Source organism: Myotis nattereri (assembly GCF_964212035.1).
Source record: "Myotis nattereri genome assembly, chromosome: 3".
In the NCBI taxonomy this organism is placed as follows: domain Eukaryota; kingdom Metazoa; phylum Chordata; class Mammalia; order Chiroptera; family Vespertilionidae; genus Myotis; species Myotis nattereri.
In genome coordinates this window covers 149,830,985-149,852,593 of record NC_138077.1, presented here as the reverse complement: position 1 = coordinate 149,852,593, position 21,609 = coordinate 149,830,985, and the positions used below count along the sequence as shown (strand labels likewise).

Here is a 21,609-nt window from a genome sequence, read left to right as displayed (position 1 = left end):
CAGCACAATAATGCCATTTCACTTAATTCAGGACCTTTCTTAAAGTCTTAAGAGATGACAATATTCACTATAATTTCCACCCTAACTTTACTCAATTTTAACATTCAAGAGTTTCTAGGGACCTTTCTCATCATAACCAATGTTGACAAATGCTATTTCCTATTCCTTAGTCATAATTTAAAGGAACACAAATACTGTCTACAGTTAGCTATTTTTTTTTTAAAATATATTTTATTGATTTTTTACAGAGAGGAAGGGAGAGAGATAGAGAGTTAGAAACATCGATGAGAGAGAAACATCGATCAGCTGCCTCCTGCACATCTCCCACTGGGGATATGCCCGCAACCCAGGTACATGCCCTTGACCGGAATCGAACCCGGGACCTTTCAGTCCGCAGGCCGACGCTCTATCCACTGAGCCAAACCGGTTTCGGCAACAGTTAGCTATTTTTAAAATGTGTGAAGCTCCATGAAACTTAATGTAATGGGAAAGGAAGAGATTTTCTAAAAATTTCAGGCTTAGTTGCTGAGACAGCTCACATACAGTGCTTTTGAATATGAGAGTTACTGGCCCTGGTATATGAAAATTCTCTGTATTTTGTGTTAAGCAATGAAAGAAAATTACAAATGTGAATTTGGATTTTTTAAAAACCAGTAGTAGACTTCTTTCTCTCAAATTGTCTTAACTAATGAAGTTGTTTTTCTCTTTATCACCTTTTCTGCTTGATGACTTTTTAAAATAAATATATCGACAAGTACATATATTATAGTGTTCACAGTGTTCTTTGAACTCTTGTTTTTCATTTGCTGATATCATTTGATCTTATTTAGAATCTGTGAAAATGTTTTGTCTCTTTATCTGCTTACCTTATCAAACTTATTTTTAAAAGGATCGGAAACTCCATGGCACAGCTCAGCAACTGCTCCAGGACAGCAAGACAAAAATAGAAGTGATACGAATGCAGATTCTACAGGCAGTCCAGACCAATGAATTGGCTTTTGACAATGGTGATGGAATAGAGATAAATTTTCATTCTGATGATTATGGGCAATATGATATGCTAAATAATTTTATGTAAAAAAAAAAAGACACAGCGTTTAAAATTGAGGGGGAGGCGGCATTATGTTTTATCTTATGTGTTTAATCTTTGAGTTTTGATCTAAAGGCTCTATATCAAAATTGTATCTGTTATATTCAGTGTATTAAGCGCTGTTCTTTTAATATAAGAATTCATTTTTTTAAAATTGATGAGTTTTAATCACTACATATTAGAAAGTGAAGTAAACTTTGATGTGGGTTCAATTAACTTTGTTTTTGTTTTCTCCTCTAGCAAAACCTGTCATAAGTCCTCTTGAACTTCGGATGGAAGAATTAAGGCATCATTTTAGGATAGAGTTTGCAGTCGCAGAAGGTGCAAAGAATGTAATGAAATTACTTGGCTCAGGAAAAGTAACAGACAGAAAAGCACTTTCAGAAGTAATTTTAAATAAAAATTTTAACTTAATAAATATATTACTTAAAGAATGTAGTTATTTAAGTAATAACAATTGTCTTTTCCCTGTCCAAGGCTCAAGCAAGATTTAATGAATCAAGTCAGAAGTTGGACCTTTTAAAGTATTCATTAGAGCAAAGATTAAATGAACTTCCCAAGAATCATCCCAAAAGCAGTATCATTATTGAGGAGCTTTCACTTGTAGCATCACCAACACTAAGTCCACGTCAAAGTATGATATCTACACAAAATCAATATAGTACACTATCCAAACCAGCAGCACTAACAGGTATGTAGTCTATATCTTCTGATTATTTTTGGTGCTTTTTTGGCTACATCTGGTCCTAGTTTAATAAATGAATAAAAACTTGTGCACAGATTTTTAAAAATATTGTGGTGAGATACACATAACATAAATGAATTACTTTAGCCATTTAAAAATATACAATTCAGAAGTGTTTAGTATATTTTTAATGTTGTGTAACTATCACCATTATCTAGTTACAGAGCATTTTCGTTACCCCAGAAGGAAACCCCATACCCACTCCCCTTTTCCCTCCAGGTCCTGGCATCCACTATTGGCTTTTGTCTCAATAGATTTGTCTGTTCTAGATATGTCCTTTAAGCAAAATTGTATCATTTTGTGGCCTTCTGTTTCTAGCTTCTTTGATTTAGTGTACTATTTTCAAGGTTTGTGTTTGTAGCATGTATCGATGCTTCATTTCTTTTTTTATTTTATTGATTTTTTTACAGAGAGGAAGGGAGAGAGATAGAGAGTTAGAAACATCGATGAGAGAGAAACATCAATAAGCTGCCTCCTGCACACCTCTTACTGGGGATGTGCCCACAACCAAGGTACATGCCCTTGACCGGATTCGAACCTGGGACCTTTCAGTCCGCAGGCTGATGCTCTATCCACTGAACCAAACTGGTTAGGGCAATGCTTCATTTCTTTTATGGCTAAACTAGAGGCCCGGTGCATGAAATTTGTCCACGGAAGGGGGTCCCCTCAGCCCGACCTGTTTCTTCTTGCACTCTGGGACCCCTCAGGGGATATCGGGCCTAAACTGGTAGTCAGACATCCCTCTCGCAATCCAGGACACTGCTTGCACCAGTGACCATATTTTTCATACAGGTGAAAGGCATCTTGCTGTTGTATGGAAAGCAACATTTTTTGCCCTGATTATAAAAAGTAGTACATAACATGATCCTTCTGAGGCAGTAGTACCATTTTCCCCATCTTATGGGTAGAAAAACTGAAGCAGAGAGAAGTTAAGTAATTGGCTTTGTCACACCGTTATAAGTGTCAGAATCAGGGCTGACCACAAAATGTGCAAGCCAGAGTCCATGCATGTCATCGCTGCATCATCCTGTTTTGTTCAGTGTTAGCATAGACTTGCCAGGTTATAATTTTTAAATCTAAGAGACTGTACCCAATATATAGGGTAGGGTCCCTAGGCCTGGCTGGTGATCAGGGCCATCTGTGGGGCGACAGGCAGGTGGGGTGATCGGGGGGCCCCCACTGGTAACCGCCTTGGCTGGCAGCCTGGCACCGCCTGCTGGCTGGCCCCGCCCCCCCAATAGCCATCACCGGTCACCTCCCTCTTGGGGGGCACTCAAAACAGGAGCGTCTGTCCCCTCGTGGTCAGTACGTGTCATAGCAGCCAGTCATTCCATCAGTCAATTTGCGTATTGGGTTTTATTATATAGGACTAGAGGCCCAGTGCATGAAATTTGTGCACTGGGGGAGGGGGGGGTGGTGGTGTCTCCCTCAGCCCAGCCTGCACCCTCTCCAATCTGGGACATCCCTCTCGCAATCTGGGACTGCTGGCTCCTAACCACTCGGCTGCCTGCCTGCCTGCCTGATTGCTCCAAACTGCTTCTGCCTGCCATCCTGATCACCCCCAAACTGCTCCCTGTTGGCCTGATTGATGCCTAACCACTCCCCTGCCGACTCAATGGCGCACAACTGCCTTCCCCTACTGGCCTGGTTGCCCCTAACTGCCCTCCCCTGCAGGCCTGGTTTCCCCCAACTGCCCTGCCCTGCTGGCCTCTTCATCCCTAACTGCCCTCCCCTGCTGGAACTGCCCTCCCCTGCAGGCTTGGTTGCCCCTAACTGCCCTCCCCTGCAGGCCTGGCTACCCCCAACTGCCCTCTCCTGCTATCCTCTTCGCCCACAACTGCCCTCCCCTGCCGGCCATCTTATGACAACATGGGGGCAGCCATCTTGTGGCAGCTATCTTATGACGACATGGGGGCGGCCATCTTGTGAGGACGCGAGGGCCACCTAGGCTTTTATTAGTATAGATAACATTCCGTTGTATGGATATATATACGAGATTTTGTTTACTTATTCATCAACTGATGAATGTTTAGGTTGTTTCCACCTTTTGACTATCTTAACTAATAATAGACAAACATGGTAATTGACCGTACCTTCGCTATGCTTCCCATTGGCTAATCAGCAAGATATACAAATTAACTGCCAACAAAGATGGCGGCCTGAAGCCACCGAGCTGGAATGAGCAGGAGGCTTGCTTGCTCCAGTGATGGAGGAAGCCAAGGTTCCCCGCCTGCCGCGGCCGGCTCTAAGCTACACTCAAAGCAACAAAATTTCAATTATAGAAGCTAAATAAACCCCAGATACCTGCTTTCAGCTGGTCGTGGCCTCTGAGCTGGAGCCTTGGCTTGCCCCTGGCGATGGAGGAAGCCAAGACCTGGCCGGCTCTGAGATCCACTCCAGGCTACAAAGTTTCAATTATAGAAGGTAAATAAATCCCAGAATAAAAACTAAAAAGAAAAAAAGGAGAGGCTGGGAGCTTCCGTTGCTGGGGAGGATTGGCCAGCCTGAAAACGGCCCTCAACCCTTCACCCAGACTGGCCAGACACCCGAGTGGGGACCCCCCACCCTAAAGGTGGTGTGCCCAGCCTGAAAACAGCCATCAGCCGCTCACCCAGGCTGGCCAGGCACCCCAGTGGCACCCCAGTGGGGACCCCCACCCTGAAGGGCAAACCAGCTGGCTCCCATCCATGCACCAGGCCTCTATCCTATATAATAAAAGAGTAATATGCAAACTGACCCTAACAGCAGAAAGACTGGGAATGACTGGTCACTATGACACACACTGACCACCAGGGGACAGACGCTCAATGCAGGAGCTGCCCCCTGGTGGTCAGTGCGCTCACACAGGGGGACCTCTGCTCAGTCACAAGCCAGGCTGATGGCTTGCCAGTACAGCGGTGGTGGTGGGAGCCTCTCCCACCTCCTCAGCAGCGCTAAGGATGTCAGACTGCAGCTTAGGCCTGCTCTCCACTGGCAAATGGACATCCCCCGAGGGTTCCCGGGCTGCCAGAGGGATGACTGATTGCCAGCTTAGGCCCAATCCCCCGGGGAACGGGCCTAAACCAGCAGGTGGTCATCCCCCAAGGGGTCCCAGACTGCGAGACGGCACAGGCCGGGCTGAGGGACAGCCCCCCCCTCCCCCCCGCAAAAATTTTTGTGCACCGGGCCTCTAGTTGTGAATAATGTTGCTATGAACATTTGTGTACAGGTTTTTGTTTGAACACTTGTTTTTATTTACTTTGGATGTATTCCTAGGAATACTAGGTCATGTGGTAATTTTATCTTTGTCATGTTGAGGAACTGTCATACTGTTTTCCACAGTGACTGCATCATTTTACATTTTCAGTAGCAATATATGAAGGTTTCGATTTCTTTACATCCTCACCAACATTTTTTTTTTTATTGCCATTCTAGTACGTTTATTCTTTCAAATGGGTAGTGAGGTTTCCTTTCAGTTGTGTAAAGCTTTGCTTCATATATTTTCAGGCTCTGTTGTTAAGTGTGCATATGTTTATAATTTTTATGTCAATGGATTTATTTTACTCTTTTATCAAAATCACATTTCTTCTTTGTATACTGTAGTAACTTTGGATTTAAAGTCTGTTTTGCCTGATATTAGTATAAGCTACCCCAGCTCTCTTTAGGTTACTGTTTACATTGAATTTTTTTTTAACCCTTTCACATTCAATCTGTTTGAGTCTTTGGATCTAAAATGAGTCTCTTTTAGACAGCATATAATTGCATCATGTTTCTTTTTATCCATTCTGCCAGTCTTTGCCTTTAACTTGAATAGTTTAAAACAGTATATTTGAGGTAATTACCTAATTGCTAATGTACTATTCTGATGCTAACGACACAGGTCAGATTTCCAAAGTTAATGGCACAGTCCCCCACAAGACTACACTCATTTAAGAGACAATTTGCAAGCTTGGAGTTTCCTCAACCACCTTCACTTCTGACCAACTGGCTATAAATTCTAGGGTTCCCACTATCACCTCAGGCTCAGTAATTTTGTAGAACAATTCACAGAACTTGGGAAAGCTTTATCTTTACAATTTCAGTTTTCTTATAAAGTACAATAAAAAAGAAAAATGATACGTAGAGAGCGGTCTGTGAGGGCCCCAATTCGAAGCTTTCTTGTTCTCAGCATGCAGCCCTCTCTCTGTACATCCTTTTTTGTAAAAAACCAGAAATTTCAGCCCTGGCTGGTTTGTATTAGAGAGTTGGCCTGCAGGCTGAAGGGTCTCAAGTTCAATTCCAGTCAAAGGCACATGTCCAGGTTGTGGGCTCTATGTCCAGTGGGGGTGTGCAGAAGGCAACCGATCAATGATTCTTATCATTGATTTTTCTCTCCTCCTCTTCCTTCCTCTCTGAAATCAATAAAAATATATTTTAAAAAAATAAACAAACAGAAATTTCACTTTAGCTGTGAGTATCCGAGTTTTTATTGTGGCTTCATTATGTAGGAGTAACTGAATCATTGGCTGCTTGTTTGAAATCAGTCTTCAGGCCCTCATCCCTCTCTAAAGGTCAGGAGGTCAGGTGGATATGTGCCTCAAAGCACCATCCCTCTAATTATATGGTTGGTCTTTCCCAGCCGGGGGCAAACTACGGCCCATGGGCCGGATCCAGCCCGTTTGAAATGAATAAAACGAAAAAAACAAGACTGTACCCTTTTATGTAATGATGTTTACTTTGAATTTATATTAGTTCACACAAACACTCCAGCCATGCTTTTGTTCCAGCCCTCCGGTCCAGTTTAAGAACCCATTGTGGCCCTTGAGTCAAAAAGTTTGCCCACCCCTGGTCTTTCCAGTGTAGCCAGCCCCCCACCCTAAAACTGCCTGGTCACTTTGTTAGCATAAACTTACATGTAGCCTGGGGGCTCATCATGAATAACAAATGCACTGCTATCACCAGGGAAATTACAAGGGTTTAGAGCAGTGGTTCTCAACTTTACTAATGCCGCGACCCTTTAATACAGTTCCTCATGTTGTGGTGACCCCAACCATAAAATTATTATTTTCGTTGCTACTTCATAACTGTAATTTGCTACTGTTATGAATCATAATGTAAATATCTGATATGCAGGATATATTTTCATTGTTACAAATTGAACATAATTAAAGCATAGTGATTAATTACAAAAACAGTATATAATTATATATGTGTTTTCCGATGGCTTAGGCAACCCCTGTGTAAGGGTCATTTGTCCCCCAAAGGGGTCGCGGCCCACAGGTTGAGAACCGCTGGTTTAGAGGCTCCTTCCCAGGAAATAATATTAGATTTTCAGTGTAGATAAAAAGAAGAGTTACCTATATAAAAATAAATAAAATAGAGGCCCAATGCACAAAAATTTGTGCACTCGAGAGAGTCCCTCAGCCCGGCCTGTGCCCTCTCGCAGTCTGGGACCTCTCAGGGGATGACCACCTGCTGGCTTAGGCCTGCTCCCCGGGGGGGACTGGGCCTAAGCTGGCAGTCAGACATCCCTCTGGCAGCCCGGGAGCACTCGGGGAATGTCCACTTGCCAGCGGGGAGCAGGCCTAGCTGCAGTCAGACATCCTTAGTGCTACTGAGGAGGCGGGAGAGGTTCCCACCACCACCGCTGTACTGGCAAGCCATCAGCCTGGCTTGTGGCTGACCAGAGCTCCCCCTGTGTGAGCGCACTGACCATCAGGGGAGAGCTCCTGCATTGAGTGCCTGTCACCTAGTGGTCAGTGTGTGTCATAGTGACCAGTCATTCCCAGTCTTTCTGCTGTTAGGGTCAGTTTGCATATTACCCTTTTACTATGTAGGATAGAGGCCTGGTGCACGGGTAGGGCCGGCTGGTTTGCCCTGAAGGGTGTCCCGGATCAGGGTGGTGGTCCCGCTTGGGTGCCTGGCCAGCCTGAATGAGGGGCTGATAGCTGTTAGCAGCTGGTCACACCCCCTGCAGGGTGGGGGTCCCCACTGGGGTGCCTGGCCAGCCTGAGTGAGGGGCTGATGGCTGTTTTCAGGCAGGCCACACCCCCTTTAGGGTGGGGGTCCCCACTCGGGTGCCTGGCCAGTCTGGGTGAGGGGCTGAGGGCTGTTTTCAGGCTGGCTGGCGACTGAAGCTCCTAGCCTCTCTTTTCTTTCTTTTTTTAAAAAATTAAATCTTTATTGTTCAGATTATTACATTGGTTCCTCTTTTTTCCCCCCATAACTCCCCTCCACCCAGTTCCCACCCCACTCTCCACCCTCACTCCCCACCCACTGTCCTCATCCATAGGTGCAGGATTTTTGTACAATCTCTTCCCGCACCCCCCACCTCCCTTTACCCCCAAGAATAGTCAGTCCATTTCCTTTCTATGTCCCTGATTCAATTACAATCACCAGTTCATACTGTTCATCAGATTATTTATTCACTTGATTCTTAGATTCACTTGTTGATAGATGTGTATTTGTTCTTCATAATTTGTATCTTTACCTTTTTCTTCTTCCTCTTCTTAAAGAATACCTTTCAGCATTTCATATAATCCTGGTTTGGTGGTGATGAACTCCTTTAGTTTTTCCTTATCTGTGAAGCTCTTTATCTGACCTTCAATTCTGAATGATAGCTTTGCTGGATAAAGTAATCTTGGTTGTAGGTTCTTGGCATTCATTACTTTGAGTATTTCTTGCCACTCCCTTCTGGCCTGCAAAGTTTCTGTTGAGAAATCAGCTGATAGACATAAGGGTAATCCCTTGTAGGTAACTGACTTTCTTTTTCTTGATGCTTTTAGGATTCTCTCTTTGTCTTTTGCTCTTGGTATTTTAATTATGATGTGTCGTGGTGTGGTCCTCTTTGGATTCCTTTTGTTTGGGGTTCTCTGCGCTTCCTGGACTTGTAAGTCTATTTCTTTCACCAGGTAGGGGAAGTTTTCTGTCATTATTTCTTCAGATAGGTTTTCAATATCTTGCTCTCTCTCTTCTTCTGGCTCTCCTATAATTCGGATGTTGGTACGCTTGAAGCTGTCCCAGAGGCTCCTTACACTATCTTTGTATTTTTGGATTCTTTTTTCATTTTGCTTTTCCGGGTGGGTGTTTTTTGCTTCTTCGTATTTCAAATCTTTGACTTGATTCTTGCAATCCTCTGGTCTGCTTTTGGGAGCCTGTATAATATTCTTTATTTTACTGTATGCTTAATTTCTAGTTGGTCCTTTATCACAACATCGAGGGTCTCACTAGATTTCTTGAGGGTCTCATTAAGTTTATCGACGGTTTCCAGAAAATTCTTGAAAAACCTTAAAAGTGTGATTTTGAACTCTATATCCAGTAGTTTGCTTTCCTCCCTTTCTGTCATTTGTGTCCTGTTTTTTTGTCTCGGCATTTTTTATGCTTCGCTGTGTCGATAGAGTGGCTTTCTGTGCTAAGTGTCCTATTGGGCCCAGTGGCTCAGTATCCCCAATTACCTGAGGTGGACACTCTTGGTGCACCCCCTTTTGGGCTTTGTGCACAGTCTTGTTGTAGTTAAGCCTTGATTGCTGTAGGTAACACTGGGAGGATTTGACCCCCAGGCCAATTGGCTATGAGAATCAGCTGTGTCTATGGTGGGAGAACTTCAGTGCTGAAGACACACTTATGGGGCAAGATTTGCTTCAGTGGGGCTTTGGTGCTCACTGAGTCTGCCCCCTTAGTGTGTGCCTTATGGATCTGAGGAGTTTTAATTGGATGGTCCCACTCTGACCACTGGGTACACTGGCTCTTGGATCTAAGGAGATTCTAATCTAGCCTCTGCCTGAGGCTACCCAGCAGAAGCCAGCTGTAAAGCGATGCAAGTTTCCCTGGGGCCTTGGGGCAGCTGCAATTTGTTAAGCAATTTTCAGATTACAAAGGGCCGGGGCTTTCATATGCAAAAGCCTCCGTGCACGGCTTGGGTGGGGCGGGGTCCTAGGGGATCAACAGGGCGGGCAGAGCAAGCAGTTATGGCTGCTCTCAGTCCTGCCTTCAGAGGTCCTGGCAATCGCTGCTAGTGCCTCCGAGAGAAAGCTGCCCTTGAGTTCCGACCGATGCCAGACAGTCCAGTTTCTCCCATATGAGTCTGGGTCCCCAGAGACTCGCCCGTAACTGGAGCTCAGAGCCTGAGACACCCTCCCGATTGAAAAAGACAATCATGTCCTCAGCCGCCAGCCCTCTCCACATGCACCTCCGCACCTTTGTATTATATTTCTGCACTGCACCTCCTCTGATTCTCGGTATGCTTTTCTCTTTACTTCTAGTTGTAGAATTTCCACTCAGCCAGCCTTCCTGGTTCTAGATGATGTCCGTTCCGTCTTTTAGTTGTATTTTCAAAGTGGTTGTGCGAGGCTGCAATCTCCGTTGTTTACCTATACTGCCAGCTTGGTTTCTCCGTGTTTTTTTTTAATTCTGGGATTTATTTACCTTCTATAATTTAAACTTTGTTGCTGTCATTGGAGCTTAGAGCTGGCTCCTGCTTGCTGAAGCTCTGAGGCCACAGCCTGCTGAAGCAGGTATCTGGGGTTTGTTTAGCTTCTATAATTGAAACTTTGTTGCTGTCACTGGAGCTAAGAGCCGGCTCCTTTGCCATGGCTGGCTGAAAGCAGGTATCTGAGATTTGTTTAGCTTCTATAATTGAAACTTTGTTGCTTTCGGAGTTCAGAGCTGGGCCGTGGCAGGTGGGGAGCCTTGGCTTTCTCCATCACTGGAGCAAGCAAGCCTCCTGCTTGCTTCAGCTGCATGGCTGCCTGCCGCCATCTTGGTTGGCAGTTAATTTGCATATCGCCCTGATTAGCCAATGGGAAGTGTAACGAAGGTACCGTCAATTACCCTTTTTGTCTTTTATTAGATAGGAGAGGTGTATATATATATATATACATCTGTAAAACATTTCACTTTAACTGTTAGATAAAGCAAACAGGTTGAAAATAAAGGAATGGAAAACATTCACTAAGTAACTTACGCATGGAAAGAATGGTATAACTCTACTAAAAACAGACCAAATAAACTGCAAGTTGAAGAGTTTTAGAAAAAAAGAAGATATTTATAATGATAAAAAATAATTTCATCAATACGCCTAAATGTATATGGTCCTAATTAAAAGTAAAATCAAACAGGAGGTAAAATTTAATGGAATTGAAATGGTTTGCATTTGATGCCTGATTTGATACTTTAAGGACATTTATGAGAATTTCTTTTTGAGCTCTACTAAAGCCAGGTTTTTGGGAGGGATCTTGTTGGTTCAAACCAGAGAGACATGATTCATGTTTGTGCACTAGGCTTTGGGAACTTATTGGCAGGAAGATTCTGATTCCTGTGCTTGCCTTACACTTGTAATTTCTGATATTTGTGATAGCTGATACCTGTTTTTATGTTTATATCTGGTCTCTGGGCTCCCAAAATGTCTGTACATCAATAAACATTTATTGTTGTAAAAAATAAATAAGGGAAACAGAGACTAAGTAAGCAGCCTCTGGGATAACATCAAGAATACAAACATACACCCTGGCTGGTGGTTTCAGTGGTTAGAGCATTGGTCCTCCCACCAAAGAGTTGGTGTGAGGTCAAGAGATTAACAATAGTAGTATTAAAATAGAACAACTGTAATATAATGTAATAAAAGTTTGTGAATGTGGTCTCTCTCACTTTTTTTCTTGTGATGATATTAGATGATAAAATCCCAAACCTTTTCCTGAATGTGCATAACCATCACTTACTTGGCAAATAATGGCTTGGTGTCACTCATTTCAGGGGGTCCTTTACTGAAGTCTTCATGTAGGCTCATTACTTTATGGTGCAACATGCTGCTGTCAGTCAGAACCTGTTTTCTATTCATGCTTTCACCCCCAAATTTAACACCTTTTCCATCATATTTATAAGCACTTAATATACACCGTGGCTGTAACTTTTGCAGTTTGAGGTAGAGCAGCAAAATTAGCAAGAATTTCTTTGTCCTTCACGATGTCACAGATAGAACTTTGTTTCACAGTAGATCTTAGCAACCTTAGTGTAAAATATTTTTTCTTTCCTTATTGAGTCAAAAATTTTCACCTTCTCGTTAACACACTTTATGGCTTCTCTGGCTTCTCCAAATTGCCAGCATCACTACTCTTGTACTTTGGGGCCATTAAGTAAAATAAGGGTTACTAAGATACAAGCACTGTGATATGACAAATAGATCTGATAACTGAGACAGCTGCAACGTGACTAAGGGACGGGTAGCTTCTACACCGTGGATACACTGGACAGAGGGATGATTCATGTCCCAGGCAGGAAGGAGCAGGATAGTGCGAGATTTCATCATGTGACTCAGAACAGCACACAGTTTAAATCTTATGAGTTGTTTATTTCTGGAATTTTTCATTTAGCATATTCAGACTGAGGTTGACCATGGGTAACTGAAACTGGAAAGCGAAACTATGGATAAGGGAGCTCTACTGAACTTGGTAAATATTTTACAATAAAAAGACAAGGACAATAATTATCTAAGTTTTACTATCTTATGGTTTAGTAATGAACACATTAATACTCAAGAATTTCTGAATGATTAAAATATGGTTTTCTAACATTTGAAAATTACTAGTTCTAGAAAAGTAATAAAGCCATGTTTTAGAAAATCAGCGGATATAGCTAGAAATTTTTTCCCTTTCCTATTCTGGTTGGCTCTTCTCCCCAATTCTTTAATTTCTTTTTAATTCTTTTACTTTTCTTTATTCTTGAAGTTGAACTTTACTCAAAGTGATATAAATCGGCAGTCTAAGAGAAGTATCTGAATTCTTAATACAGATACTTTTGTAGAAAAATTCCACTAAATATGAGGTAACTGGGAAGAGACATAGTATTGGTGTAAATAAAGGAGTAGACATGATGAAGGATTAGTAAGAACATTTACCATCCTGAGTTTTCACTGAATGCTATAATGTATTGTTTGTCTCATTTGTTGTCTGGTTCATTTTGTGGTTGTATGATTATAATACTGTACTCACCTATTTGTTGCTGCTGTGATATAATGTGTAATTGAATCTTTTAGGTCCACATTTTGAGACATTGAATAGTTTTTATAAAAGAAGATTTCCTCAAAATTAAAAAATGCTACTTGTACCAAGATTAAATGTTGAATTTAGTAAAATGTAATTTTTTATATAAAGTAGTTTTTCCAGAAAGTTAAAATAAAAATGCATTTACTTGTTCTAATGGAATTCATAGGTACTGCTTATGAAAATAAACATTTACTTCTTGGAGTTGCTTGTTTTAAATATTTTATATTATGGGTTATAAAAGTAAAAAAATGTAATTTAAAGCTATTTCTAATATGGTTATATGAAATTGCAATTGTATTACCTCATAAAAGAAAGAAACTTCTAGATGCTTAATAAAGATCTTAAATCCCTCTAGATTTCTTTTTTCCTAAATGAAAGCAGGTGTTGAGCATTGTTATCTCCTAATATTGAAATTACTAAAATATTTAATAAGCTACCAGGGTTTGAGGTAGTAACCAGATGTTTTTAGTTTCCCCAGGATTACTTTTACAGCTGAGCATTTACACTGAAAATGAGCTAAGTGTTCCAGTTTAACAACAAAAAAGCAAATAAAACACAGAAATACAAATTGTTTCTTTTGAACTAAAATTAAAATGGAATCCATTATACTTAATCTGCCTTAACATTTTACATTAGATAAGATTTGCATAGCCAACCAAACAGAAGATTGGAACTTCCTCCACTCCTCTCTTAGCAGCTTTATTGAAACATAATTTACATACCATAGAATTCACTCATTTTAAGCATACTATTTTCTGATTTTTAGTAAAGCTATGTGGTTGTGCCACAATAATCAACGTCCAGTTATTAGAATAGTTTTATTGAGGTATAATTGACATACAATAAACTACACATATTTAAAAGCTATAATTTGATAAGTTTTGTCATATTTAAAGTTGTGAAACCATCACCACAATCAAGATAATTACTATGTCCCCAAAAGTGTCTTCACATGCTTCATGTAATCCATCTTTGCTGCTCTTCTCATGCTCTCCTTATCCATAACTGCGCCAAGGCAATCACTGATCTGTTTTCTGTCACTCCATATTAGTTTGCATTTTGTAGAATTTTATGTAAAAGGAATCACAATAGCGCTAGCTGGTTTTGCTCAGTGAATAGAGTGTGGGCCTGCAGACTGAAAGTTTCCGGGTTCGATTCCGGTTAAGAATGCCTGGGTTACAGGCTTGATCCCCAGTGTGGGGAATGCAAGAGGGAGCCAATCAATGATTCTCTCTCATTATTGATGTTTCTCCCTCTCTGAAATCAATCAGTCAGTCAGTTAATGGAATCACAGTATATTCCATTTTCTTTGCTGGGGTAATCTGTTCGTGTTCACTCTGAATAATTATTTTGATTTTCATCTATATTGTGTGAATTAATAATTTTTTCTGTTTATTATTAGTATTCAGTTTTGTGAATATACCAAAATTTGTTTATCCATTCACCTGCCATTGCTATTTGGGTTGTTTTCACTTATGTGATTATGGTACTACTAATTTGTTATATTTGTTTATTTACTTTTAAATCAGTCGAATTTGAGTTAATGTAAAGGAAAATTATCTGGTAGGCCTAATATAATCACATGAGCTCCTTAAAAGCAGAGAATTTTCAGACACTGATGGCAGAGAGGAAATCAGAGAAATCTGAATCATGAGAAGAATTTGATGTGCCATTGCTGGCTCACAAAGGAGGGGGCCACATGAGGAGTAATACAGGTGGCTACTAGAACTTGAAAACGTTCCCTAGCTGTTAGCCAGCAAGAAAAGAGCTTCCCCAGTCCTATGGATACTAGAAACTGGATTCTGCAACAGCCTGAATGAGCTTGGAAGCAGATTTTTCTTCAGAGCTTCCAGATAAGAGCCTTGTCTGGAAGACAATGATTTCGGCCTTATGAGATCTTTAGCAGAAAGTGCAGAGCAGCCCACAGACTCTGACCCACAGAACTGTGAGAAAATAAATGGGTATTGGTTCAAATTAAGTTTGTGGTCATTGAAAATGCAGCAGTAGAAAACAAATACAGTTGGTAATCTCTGCTTAGATGCCAGACATTTTGAATTTTAGCTTGTTGAGTGCTGGATATTTGTGTAATTCTGTAGATATTCTTGAGCTTTGTGCTAGGTCACAGTTAAATTACTTGGAAACAGTTTAGTATTTTGGGGATTGCTTTAAGATTCGTTGTGTGGGACCAGAGCATTGTTTAGTCCAAGAGTAATTATTCGCTACTACTGGGTCAAGACTGAATACTTGATCAGAGGAACCCTCTGTAAATCCAAGGAGTTTTGTCTCTGGCCAGCTGTCTTCTATGAACTCTAGTTGCCTGGGTCATTTCAGTCTCAGTTCTGTCTCCTTAACTCAGGTAGTCCATTTGGCTCCACCTGAGATTCTCTGTCCCTGCGCTGTATCCTGGATATTCTCAAGGCAGTAAGCTGAATCAGTCTTAGAGTTCATCTCATTTGTTTCCCATCTCTTAGGGATCACTGATTTTCATTGCCTGAAATCCAGTATTTTAATACTTTTTCCCCCAAATATTTTGTCTTGATTTTGTTAGTTGTTTGAGTTGAAGGCAAATCCAGGCTTTTTTACTCTGTTAAAAGCCCTTTGGTTACTTTTAGATATTTAAAAACTTTAAATAAAATTAATCTTTAATTATTTAAGTTTATTGGGACAGCTTTTACCAGGAAGAAGTACTCTTCCTAAAGTGTTATTCTATGTGCAGTATCCAAAATTTTAATACTAAAGCATCATTTTTTAAAAATAGATATTTTACTGTTTTTTTACAGAGAGGAAGGGAGAGGGATAGAGAGCTAGAAACATCGATGAGAGAGAAACATCAATCAGCTGCCTCCCGCACACCCCCTACTGGGGATGTGCCTGCAACCAAGGTACATGCCCTTGACTGGAATCAAACCTGGGACCCTTCAGTCCCCAGGCCAACGCTCTATCCAGGGAGCCAAACCGGCTAGGGCCTAAAGCATCATTTTTAGTATATGTGCTGCCGAAGCGAGCACTAAAGCATCATTTTTAAATCTTAGTACACTATGTCTAGCCCAAATTATGACAAAGCCGTAACTCCAGGTGCCCTAACAGTTCCTCATTTTCATTTTGAACACCATTAGTATTTATTTGCCTAAGGAAATTGCAATTACTTTGTGCTTAGATAATTACACACCATAATTATTTGACTAAACTATTAGAATGGAAAGATGTTATTTTACATCTTCATATAGAACAGAAACCCATTTATTTATGCAAAATAAACCTGTAAAGTCCTTTTCTGTGTTAACTATATAACTATTAAACACAGCTGTTATTCATGGTCAAATTTCTAATTTCTGTATGTTTATTTTAATAGGCATATTAGCTATGTGTTTCCCCTCCCACATGTTCTATCCATATTATTCTGTAATTCTTCCATGTAATTCTATAAGTGAGTATTCAGATACACAGGAAGTTTATATAACTTGTTTTATGCCCTACATATCAGGAGGTACTGTTTTTTCTATAAAATTTCATATAGTTGCCTTAAGATTTTTCAATAGGTTTCTTTAATTAAAATAAGAAAGATGATAGTTATACCACAGATCCTCTGGGAGAAGAGATTTTGCTATTTTACAGGTCTCTCCTCCCCCTCAGCCAGCCCCTCCCACCTCCCCATTTTTAAATAGCTAACAAAGACTGAATTTTTTTTTTAAATACATTTTATTGATTTTTTACAGAGAGGAAGGGAGAGGAATAGAGAGTTAGAAACATCGATGAGAGAGAAACATCGATCAGCTGCCTCCTGCACGTCCCCTATTGGGGATGTGCCCGCAACCAAGGTACATGCCCTTGATCAGAATAGAACCTGGGACCCTTCAGTCCACAGGCTGACGCTCTATCCACTGAGCCAAACCGGTTAGGGCTGAATTTTATATATTAAGCATTAATGTTCTTAGGATGGGAGTGGGCTGGAAAAGGTTTGGGGGGAAAAGGAGGACCTATGTAATAATTTCAACAATAAAGCTTTTAAAAAATAGAATTAATGTTCTTATTTGATATTTTTTTATGCTAACAGGTACTTTGGAAGTTCGTCTTATGGGCTGTCAAGATATCCTAGAAAATGTCCCTGGACGGTCAAAAGCAACATCAGTTGCACTACCTGGTTGGAGTCCAAGTGAAACCAGATCATCTTTCATGAGCAGAACGAGCAAAAGTAAAAGTGGAAGTAGTCGAAACCTCCTAAAAACCGATGACTTATCCAGTTCAGTAACTAGATTTTTTAAAAATCATATATAACTAATTAAAGAACAACGAACTCAGCATTGGGGACACAGTAGAATGGGGAGAGTCGAAGTTGGACCAAAAAAAACCCGTTAAAATAATGCTTTTCATAGTCTAATTTTAAAAGCTATAATGACAGGAACATGAAAAAAGGCAACAAAATTTACTTTATTGAAAACGTTAGAAAACTGAATGACATAGCATTAATTAGAAAACTGAATGACATACGGTATAGCATTAATTCTTTTGGAAGAATGAAATATTAGATATCACTCTCCACTCCAAACTAAAATTGTACAGAGGCTGTGGGACTTGTCACATCTTGATTCTTTTACTGATACAGTGGCACTTCTAAACTAACATTGAACTTTGATAACTAACCACTGGACAAACGTGTTTACTAAAATAGTAGCCCACTATCCAGTAGTATATTGAAATGGGGGAGCAGGTGAAGATGGTAATAGTAAAATATAACAGGTTTGTGAAGTATTTGGAGACATTCTAAAGTATAATTATAGCCCTGTCCAGATAGCTTAGTTAGAACATCATCCCAGTACGCCAAGGTTGTGGGTTCTATCCCTGGTCAGGACAAAACAAGAAAGAACCAATGAATGCATAAATAAGTGAAACAACAAATGGATGTTTCTCCCTTTCTCTTTCTAAAATCAATCAAAAGTATAATTATAAAATGATATAAATGTATAACTAGAGAGAAAGGCACATGACATTTTCACCCAGCACAGAGAACAAAGATGAATATGTCTTTGTAGTCTACGGCCATCCCACCCTGAACGCGCCTGATCTCGTCTGAATATGTCTTTGTTTTCCTGTAGGTAGAGAGAGACTTTAGGAAAAATGTGAAAATTTAAAATGTCTAAGGTAACAACTATACATAGCAAATATAAAGGGAGACAAACTGGATGATGGCTATTTGTATACCCTTGAACAATACAAATTTGAATTATTCAAGTCTGCTTATCTGCAGATTCTTTTCAATAAATATGTACAGTACTGTAAATGTACTTTCTCATGGTTTTTAAATATTTTCTTTTTTCTAGCTTACTTTATTGTAAGAATACAGTGCACAATACATTTAACATACAAAATGTGTGTTCTTTGTTCATATTATTGGTAAGACTTCCTGTCAGCAGTAACCTGTTAGTAGTTAAGTTTGGGGAGAGTCAAAAGTTATGCAGATTTTTGTCTTCACAGGGGTTCAACACCCTCACATGTTCAGTGGTCAGCTCTACAAACATATACATACATTGTGGCAGACAGCTAATGGTCACTTGTTCACCCTTTTAATTACATTCTAATATAAATAAAATAGACAGAAGTTGGTATTTTTGTTTTTGTCAAACAGGATCATTTGGGAGTGTGTAGTAGTGTATGTATATATAAAACTAGCTATTTAAGATTCAGAAGCTTCAGTATTGAGTAAGAAAAACTTTATTTTCGAAGGATTGGAAAACTTTTATTTCTATTAAACAGTGCTACCTCTATTTTAAATGTTTTAAAATATTTAAGCAAGTTTATAAATTGTAATTACAGATGATGTCTGTGCAGTTTTGAAGCTAGATAATACTGTGGTTGGTCAAACAAGCTGGAAACCCATTTCCAATCAGTCATGGGACCAGAAGTTTACACTGGAACTAGACAGGGTAAGATGAGAAACTTTTTACTTGAATTTTCCTTATATTCATTTTGAACATAAAATTTATGTTTCATAAGACAGAAGTTTTATTTTTAATAGAATTAAAAAACCTATATTCTTGACATTTGTCATCTGTTGAATTATACCTAAATCTACCTAAAGATAGAGGTGAATATCAGATTGCTGCTGTAGCTTTCATTTGCGTAGTGATTTGAAAATGTGTAGTTTGTGTTAACCTTTAAGATTGACAACCAGGTGAGATCTAATATTGAAATATATTTTATGTTAATAATGCACTCTCTAAACACTAAGGTGATTCTTCTGACCCACCGCTTCTGGGTTATATTATCAAAGCTGGATTTGAGACGAGCTATTATGTTTAGTCATCCAGCCCTCCATGTGTATCAGTGGCTTTCTTAAATGATGTGAATGGCTAGAATGCAATCTGTAGCCATAGAGGTTAGCTTATCCTACAGTAAATTTAAATTCATGCTGAGCCCTGGCTGGTGCAACTCGGTTGGAGTGTTGTCCCGTACCTGAAAGGTTGCTGGTTTGATCAATCAGGGCACATACTCAGGTTGCAGGTTTGATCCCCAGTTGGGGTGTGTACAAGAGGCAGCTGATCAATGTTTCTTTTTCACATCAATGTTTCTCTCTATATATATATATACCTTCCTCTCTCTCTAAAATCAATAACAAAAACATAATCCTTAGAAGAGGTTTAAAAAATAAATCCATGATGATAAATAACTTTATTATTTAATTCTAATATATCCATTGGAGAATGGAAGAAAATATAAAATTTAATCATGATTTTATCTAAAATGTAAAAAAGATATTAAGTTTTTTATCATTTAGTATTCAGATTGATGGTACATATGTTGTTTTTTAAATTATATATATTAATACTTATGATTTATAATTCTTAATGATGATATGAAGTGGCAGTTACTGCTCTAGCTTCTACTTTTAAAATATTTTCCTCTGAAATTTATAATTTTTTTTTAATCCTCACAACCAGCATCCTAATCAGGCCCCTCATCATTGCTTTTCTTGGTTCAAATATGTGTATATGGAAGTCTTCTGATTAGTGAATGCCAAGTGGATAAGATCACTCCATTTATTTCACAAATATTTATTGACCATCTTACATGTACCAGGCATTTTACTAGTTCTAGTTTACAGAGATAATATATACTCACTGCTGTCATGGAACTCATAATCTTAATAATCACTGATTTTCTGTTCTATGCCAAACATCATTCTACATGCTGGTGATACTTAATCAAGATAGTTCAATTTCCTTAATTTATGGACCTTAAATTCTAATGAATGAAGATTAATAGCAAACAATTTTTTTTTTTTTTTAGTATACAAGTGCAATGAAGGAAGTAAGTGGGATGGTGTAATTAAATAAGAGAGGGGCTAACTTGAATAGAGTAATTAGGGAAAGTCTCTTTGAGAAGGCTACATTTAACCTGAGACCTGATGGGTGAAACGTAGCCAGACTTAGAGATCCAGTGACAGTGTTCCTAGCAGAAGATACAAAGCATACGTCCCCTCCCTCCAAGGTAGAGAACTTGATGTGTTGTCAGAATAAAAATCATCATTGCGAAGTAAAATAGCAACTATAGGTAGGTGCCAGATTGCTAGGGTCTTTACAGGCTATGTATTGGAAGACAGTTGAGGGGCTTTCAGTAGGGGAGTTGACATCATCTGAATTGCCTGTGACAAATGATCTGATATCATGGACTGTAGAAGCCAATAAAAATAGTTACTAACCCATAATTGGAAAGATTTTATAAGTAAGAAAACAAAGGTCTACCTATCAGGTCATAAGCAGTATCCCAAAGTTAGGAGGAGAAAGAAGGCTTGCCAAAGAGCAATAAAAAATCTTTGAGTTGGATCAGATCATATCTTCGATCAGATAAGCATTATAAAAGGTTATTCAGTAAAGAATGCTGGAATGGTGAGATGATGAAAATCCTGTTACATATGGAACAAATGAAAAAAAATGGGATTTTTAAGTCTGTTAAAGAAGAGATTTAACAGCTTTGATAACTATTTTTAAAGTTAAAAGAAACATGTGCAAAAATAATTAGACTAAGGATAACGAGATTTCCGTTTGTGTGTGTCAGCTCTAATCGATTGGTAGTGACTTTCTAGAGCTTATGCATTCTGGTTTTCAGAGGAAATTATACTGATCCAGTAGCAGTGTTTGCTAACGGCTTGGAGAAAGGCCAAGTAAGTAGTAAGCGGTAGTACATGTTCTATCCTTGGGTTGACTGTATGCTTTGTGCCTGTGGAGGACAAAGCAAAAGTCAATGGATGGCAGATTTCATTTCAGTACAAAGAATAATACTATTTAAAAATGAAATGAGGTGCTATAGGAAATAATAAATTCTTTATTAAAGTTTGAGTGAGCAATTTATAAGAGAGACTTTAAGGGATTTCTTATATTACAAAGGCTACACTTCTAAGATATTTTTCAATTCTGATAATTTCTCTTTCAGGGCAGGAGGAGAAATAGTGTTTTACATGCTATAAATTAGCTGTTTAAATACTTAGACCAATATAATTCAGTCAAGTCTACCAGAGACAGAAATACAATTAAGGTTGTCAGTGTGCTTAGGTATAGTCTTCATATCTTCTTATATTTGCATCTTCTTTCTAAACTGTTTATACATAGAAATATTTATGACCATAAAATGTTTCATAGAGTTTTCATTTTTTAAAAAATATTTTTGTTGATTTCAAAGAGGAAGGGAGAGAGAGAGAGAGAGAGAGAGAGAGAGAGAGAGAGAGAGAAACACCAGTGATGAGAGAGAATCACTGATCAATTGCCTCCTGCATGCTCCCTACT

General features: G+C 39.4%; 1 protein-coding gene across 4 annotated transcripts in view; it reads left to right on the top strand.

Moving 5' to 3' along the window:
• Positions 1–21,609, top strand: part of PKN2 (protein kinase N2) — a 148,949-nt gene that overhangs the window by 81,286 nt on the left and 46,054 nt on the right. For 3 of the 4 annotated variants that reach the window (XM_081087819.1, XM_081087817.1, XM_081087816.1), the window contains exons 4-8: positions 890–1,007; positions 1,331–1,476; positions 1,568–1,781; positions 16,887–17,072; positions 18,644–18,753. In XM_081087819.1, coding sequence (XP_080943945.1) covers positions 890–1,007; positions 1,331–1,476; positions 1,568–1,781; positions 16,887–17,072; positions 18,644–18,753 — 774 coding nt within the window. The remainder of the gene's footprint in view (positions 1–889; positions 1,008–1,330; positions 1,477–1,567; positions 1,782–16,886; positions 17,073–18,643; positions 18,754–21,609) is intronic. The other variant, XM_081087818.1, reaches the window with a different exon arrangement.